This window comes from Coregonus lavaretus (assembly GCF_964263955.1).
Source record: "Coregonus lavaretus genome assembly, chromosome: 8".
Taxonomy (NCBI): domain Eukaryota; kingdom Metazoa; phylum Chordata; class Actinopteri; order Salmoniformes; family Salmonidae; genus Coregonus; species Coregonus lavaretus.
This window is the reverse complement of record NC_139995.1, coordinates 49,750,014-49,756,953: the sequence shown is the minus strand read 5'-3', so window position 1 is coordinate 49,756,953 and position 6,940 is coordinate 49,750,014. Positions and strand designations below refer to the sequence as shown.

Below are 6,940 nucleotides of genomic sequence, written 5' to 3'. Positions count from 1 at the left end.
GATACTGGTTGGTGTTTTCTTTTCTTTCAGAAGCATATGGGGAATGTGTAGAGTGGGATTCAAATACTCAAACATGGACAATATGAATGGACTGGAGGAAGTTGAACAAGGAAGGTGTGGAAATGTTCAGATTCCATCATCGATGTTGCATTGAAAGTCGACACTGCTGAGGAGCTGCAGTGTAGTGGACTACATTCCAGTGTCTGCAATAATATATATATATACATATTTGCATGTGTTATACATAATTTGTGTCATATTCTTTCTGTATTAATTTTTTGAAGAATGATGTTTTCTGTTGTTGGGTACATGTGGGGACCTCAGATGTTTTGGTTTCTTTGACGCTTAGGGATATTGGGTCTAGGCAGGGACAGAGAGAATCCACAGGAGGGTCCGATGGGTCAACCAGCCTGAATGTGGACGAGTTTTTGATTGTATTTTGTTTTCGGAGGCTTTCATGTGTATTCGATTGCATCATAGCTTAAAATGCATTGATAAAAGATTTATAAATTGATCGGGTGTATTTGGTGGTCGCCTGAGGCAGAGGGGCCGTGAGAGAATTTTACTGTCTTGGATATTTGGAAAGAAAGCTGCCAGACAGGTTATTCGCTCTTACACTCCATAACAATTTGTTTACACTCCATAAAAATTTGTTCACACTCCATAAACTTGGTTTTATTGCTAAAGTTACACAAGATTTGTCATAATCCTATTCTTTTTGTTTTCGAGACTTAATTAGTCTCGAAGGGGGGAAATATGTAGTATCTGAACATTTATAGCTTTGGCTGAGGTTTTCATATTGTTGGTTAAATGAACTCTACTTTGCTTTGCTGAAACATCTGGAATGTGTTACTATAGGGGCCCCCTAAGATGGTGGACATTGGGATATGTGGAGGCCAGGGATTGGTCTATTCAAAACACGCCATTTTGTGTTACATAGGATATATACCATGTTTGAACAAAGGGACGAGGAGAGTGATCATATTTGAGATTGGGTTTGTTGCTCTCCAGATTCTGCAGAAATCTGTAAATTGATGCTGAAATCTTTTGATATAATAAACCTTTATAATCAAAGTACAGTGTCAGCGGATTCCTTGTCAACACAGCATCTCAGCATCGTTGTTCGGCCACCACAATGGCAAAGAGGGACTTTGTAATTAATTGCAATTCACCTGATCACTCTTCATGACATTTTGGAGTATATGCAAATTGCCATCATCAAAACTGAGGCAGCAGACTTTGTGAAAATTAGTATATGTGTCATTCTCAAAACATTTGACCACGACTGTACAAAAGCCCAGTGGGTATGAATGCTTCGCTAGGAAAAGACAGTTTTAAGATAATGCTTCGCCTAGAAGATGGTCGCCTCATCCAACACTTATAGAGGTATAACGGTTCACCCTTCACCAAAAAGCACCATAGAATCAGAACAGCCCTGGAATTTGTATAATGCTTTTAAAGGGGAGCCATCCAGTGGGTTTTAGTTTAGCCACCACATTATAGCTAAGTGAGAACATTATAAACACAGTATACACACCTATTCCTCTGTTGAACTCAAAGCTGAAAAAGGGTCATAAGGTCAATGGATTTATTAAAAAGTCAACAGTAGGAGTGCCCTCTGCTGGACAATAGATTAAATGATACAGAGTACAGATGGAGATAGATACAGTGAAAAAAAGATAGTGAAAACACATCAGCAATGGAGGTAGTTTGTAACTTGACATTTACTCGTACCAAAGCTTTAAAGGGCCAATCTGCAGTTGAAACAATAAAGTGTCACCCCACCTCTTTTTTGGTAAAAAGCTGAGGGATGGGCCTGGATAAATGTAACCACTCTCAAATTCATAGGCAGAGCTATGGATGCCAGTACTGACCATCCAAGACATCAAAATAATAGTTTAACCATGTTTTTAGGCTATATAGTATTGGTTTGCATTTACTTTGTTTACTAAGATTGGCGTAAGCTTCTATTGTGGGTTCTGATGGGGTACGACAGTTGAACTAAGTGTATGAGGCATTTATCAGTTATATTCTTCAAGAATCAATGGGTATCTATAATGAATTTATAAGTCCAAAAATGGATGTAGCAACTGCAGATTGCCTCTAAAAAAAAGTCAGATATATTTTTTAAATATTCCAGATGTTGTAGATATGTTTTTACAAAAGCAACAACATAAGTAGTCTGTACAGTAATTCTGTCACCTTGCAGTCTTCAGACTTTCCCCATTAATCTTCGCTAAATCAAACACATTTTATCTGTTCCAATAATACTTAACAGTATGGTTTGCAACTGAAATGTGTATGTAGACTATTTAACTATGAGTTCCCCACATTGGTGCGATATCACTAAAACACTGGATAGAGTTGACACCACATCAGTTTGGTGGCCTGCTTGTATGGTATTTCACCACGAGAGCAGTTTTTCCATACTATTTTATTGAACTTTTTTGTGTTTGATAAAACATCTGTTTCGATACCACCCATTCAGTTGATAGTTCTCTGTGTTTATACTGTAATAGTATTTTAGTTAGACTGGCCAGACTATTCACTCATGTAGCATTGTCCAAGAAGTGTTGAAACCAATAAACATGGGTCTTTAATTTATATTAAATCGATCAAATATATATGTTATGCATACAGTAAACATCAAACAGACAAACCACTACACAGTTGTTTATTATTTGATTTGCAAAACATCTGACAAAAATAACATTACATAAACACCAATGTATGTCTGTTGTAATAGATGAAATAAAAACATATACATTGCAAGAAATTTGATGAATTACTTTGATAATTGCAGCCATATAATGCTGACATGGACAGGCAGTTATGGCGAGCATATTCATCCAAATGTATGCATTGTGTTACAAATAATACCTAAAGTGCTTCTGTTGTTTCTGGCTTTCCATCGAATGTGACGTGGTGCAGTGTCTTAAAAACAGGATTATTCATTTAACAATCTAACATTTTAGCATAACAATTCTTAAAACGACTAGATTTTCTTGCCCATAACGATCGGTAAAGTAGAATCCCAGTTAGTTGCTAGAATAATAGGTAAGGAAGTACAATTGACCAATCTTAAAAATTTGAATTGTTTTAAGATACTTGGAAAAGATACTTGGAAAAGCTAGCTTGCTAACTTTCTAATCCTGCTTCGCGAAACACTCTCCAGTCGTTAAAAGGTTCATATAGGCACTCAACTCAGGCCCTGAGGGACCACAGTGTCTGCTGGCTGTCAATATCTATAGCTAATACATAGGTAACACATAGCTAGCTAATCACTACTAATTCTGAACTCCTTTCACTCCCTGCCTTGTACTCCAAAGTGTAGAGTGAGGAGTACATGGGAGCCAATTCCCCCATTTTCATTGCGAAAAATTAATTATTTGTGCATGCAGGCCACTTTAAGATGCTCTTATTTGCGTTAGTTTATATCGATTTGATGTCTAGCGAGGTCTACATACAGTACCTCCAATAGCTAGCACGACGACTGATTATCAAACTGCCTGCTTTTGCTGGACACGTCTTTTTTTAAAGTTCTGAATACAAACTGTCAAAATTGAGACATTTAGTTGGAAAGATGGTAGGAAGCATTGCCAAAAAGTATTCAAAAACTGTATTCAAAGATATTAGTAGCAGTTACTCAACATCTTTAATTGGTACTTACTGAGCAATGTGGACCACATGGTGCATGTACATACAGTTCACCAGAGGGAGTATGCTCAAAGGATTAGACTAAAGGTTGGAAGATGGAGTAGCTGGTGATTAATATTACACAATACTTGCCGCTTCATTGATAGATTAAAGTGGTTTAATCAAAGTCAATAAATGGGCAACAACCTCAAGTCTACATTGTTCAAATAGGAACTTGCCCCATGCATGCTTTTCTAGAACCAGCTTGCCTGGCTTTATACCAACCTAAACTACTTGGCTTTAAAAAACTACATAACATGACAGACACTGTGGCCTCATGTCCTGGTTAGCATATTTCTGCTGGGCGATACCCAACCGTGCCAATGTTAGTAAGAATAACAACACACTGATCGATCTGTGATGCTCTTGATAAAAGCAGCATTAAATGGATACTGATCTTTGTCCTGTCAGAACTTCTGCCCTTTCCTGAAAATCTGAAGATCTATAGAGAAGAGTTTACTCTAAAAAGGTGGGTTGGGGGATATGAGAGTGGAGAAAACTTAGTAGCTGATAGAGGGAAAGAAGGAAAGAGAGATGGATAGGGGAAAGGGGAGAGAGTGAGAAACATCTAGTAAGGGCAAAGACCATGCCAACTGTACCAAGAGGAGCAGACGCACCAACTCTCCGACCGAAACCATACGACTCATGACCCCTCTATACAGAGGTCACAATTAAGTCTCTGGCTGCGTTTCATTCCAGGAAGTTGCTCCCTCCCTTCTGTCCTTGTTCACTGTAAGCTGAATATGGCGGAAACCAGGTGGAGGTATTCCTTACATACAACTACCCAGTTGTATCAGATGGGCGAAACGCGAGTGAACTAAGAGAAAAAGGGAGGAAACCACGTATTAGAATGAAACACAACCCCGGCCTACCCGAACCCAGCCTGGACCCCCATTGGTCAGAATTCAGGCACAATTAAAACACAACCTCTGGTGGATGTTTGTGCGTTACTTTAAAAAAAGGCTATGCTTTTAGTAAAAAACGACTGTAAAAAAAAAAATACCAATGACTTCATTAGCTGTATAGTCTCCCAGTCTGCATGATGAGACATCTTTGAGGTAATCATTGATTCATTAGACAGCAATAAATACCAACACATATTACAAAAGTAAAAACAGAGGAAACTGCTTTAATGTTAAAGCATAATCTGTAGCTAAAAGAGGTAGATCATTGTTGTGTACATCCATTGTGGGACACTCCTTTTAATGTTTGAAGAAAAGAAAACTCCACGTCAATATCAACGGTACTGTATATCGATCCCTTTTACATTCTGAAAATGAATTGAAAGGCAAATCTCACTCAATCAAAACAATTCATATTCTTTTTTTGTGAGTTACATTTCAATTCATTTTTCAAACTGGATTTGTAATTGCTTTGTACAGGAACACACTTTAAAAGTACAAAATGAGACCGTTAAGCTAGCTGATGCTGGTGTACCATAGGCTGTATTGTAGGTATTCGCCCCGTTTGATATAGATGAATAAACAAGTAATGAAAAGACAAAAAGCCTACTGTAATAAACTCAAAGTCCTAGTTGAATTTCATTTCATAAAATGGTTCCTATGTTCCAGTTTGGAGTTTGATCAAAATGTCAGAGCTAAAATTGAGATGTTCTAAACCGATTAATTAAAATTAAAAAAGCTTAACCGAGATTAATGACCAAAAATCGATTGAAATAACATTCTGATTTTTCTTTCGTTCTTCAACGTATAGTTAATGTTATTGAACAGCTTCCCAGGTGAAACGTCTGGAGTTGAAATCTACTGACTGCAGGTCATGAAGCCACATTAGGCCTTTTCTTCATCAAGCATTTTGGAATATCCACTTCGTTTGACTGAATATTGAGCAGCTGCAACTGTGCAAAACCAGACATGAGAGAGAGAGACCTCTCTTTACCCTGTACTTCTCTAAAGGGGAGATTTGTGACAACATCCTGCCCTGTGGCACTTACATGATAACCAAGTCTTATACATCCATACATAATGAAAATCAATACTGTATATTTATATCTCATGAAATGAAAACAATCAACTCTCTGCATCTATACAAAGAGATATGCATGAAGGAAATCAAAAACCAAAACCGCCCCAAATTCACAAGTCATCTTACAACCGAGACCTCAAAACACACCATAACCTTCACCTAATCGACTTGAACATGAGTGGTACTGAGTAAAAATAATCATGTAGCCTATCATCACCTTAATAAAACACATATCCTGGGAGAGAGTATCTCTTCGAGGAACTTGTCAATCATTCGTATGAACTAAAAACAATTCCACCAATCATCAGGTGCCTATGAAGTGAATCCCTCACACTATATATTAAGTGTGATTTGCAGAACAATATCACTTTATACAACTTATATAGCCTATTTTTCTGTAGTCAGCCAATGGAAAATGTGCTATGTTGGCTGGGAGGGGACATAACAAAATAATGAATGTCAATAATGGTGACAGTGATGGAGTGGGCTGTGGTCCATTTGTTGGCACTACTATCTGACGTCTTAGGGGGTAGGTACTCTGCTCACCGACAATGCCTTGATGGTGATGTTTTAACGCAATGACAAGGTTTACTGTATGCTAAGAACACTATGTTCTGATAAAGTTCCTTCAACAGTAGCAAGACCCATAGTACTTAGTTTTCCCCCACTATCTGCAAGAAGACCACATAATAACGCCCTCTGTATAGTGTTGAAGCAGCACAACTAAATGCCACGGTAGTTTCTGTTTGGCCAAACACAAGGTTAGTTGAAGCAGAAGTAGCACTCGGCAGCGAGCCTTGGCCAATCGCGTACAGGGACTGAAGGACAGAATGTACAAGAGACCGCAGTCTCACGCAATAATTTCCCCTCTTCTCGAGAATTTCCATTAGTGGGGAAAAAGCTAAACTGACCCAAGATCAGAATCTAAGGCCAACTTCACCCTACACAGAGATCTATCTCGCTATAGCCTCTTAGGGTCCGTTTCCTGGACACAGATCAGGCTAAACCTAGGCCTAGATTTAATCCGTACCTGCTGAAGATCTGCGCTATAGCCCGATTGAATTTAAAGGCAATGTTCCCGTGTTTGCGGAGACTGCTTTCACGGTAAACGCTGCATATAAACGGCTCAATCGGAAATTACCTTTACATTTCAATCACACAATAACGCGATCCAGATTGAATCTAGCCCCTAGGTTTGGACATTTTCCAACTAGGTTTAATAATCTGTGTCCAGAAAAGCGGTCCTCAGGTTCCATTCACT

At 38.4% G+C, this 6,940-nt stretch overlaps 1 protein-coding gene across 1 annotated transcript in view; it reads right to left on the bottom strand.

Moving 5' to 3' along the window:
• Nucleotides 1-2,657: 2,657 nt before the first annotated feature.
• LOC311133507 (vitamin D3 receptor B-like) overlaps nt 2,658-6,940 on the bottom strand; it is a 120,965-nt gene continuing 116,682 nt past the window's right edge. The window contains exon 11 of the mRNA XM_084167013.1: nt 2,658-4,513. Within this exon, the coding sequence (XP_084023139.1) occupies nt 4,490-4,513 (24 nt within the window). The 3' untranslated portion in view covers nt 2,658-4,489. The remainder of the gene's footprint in view (nt 4,514-6,940) is intronic.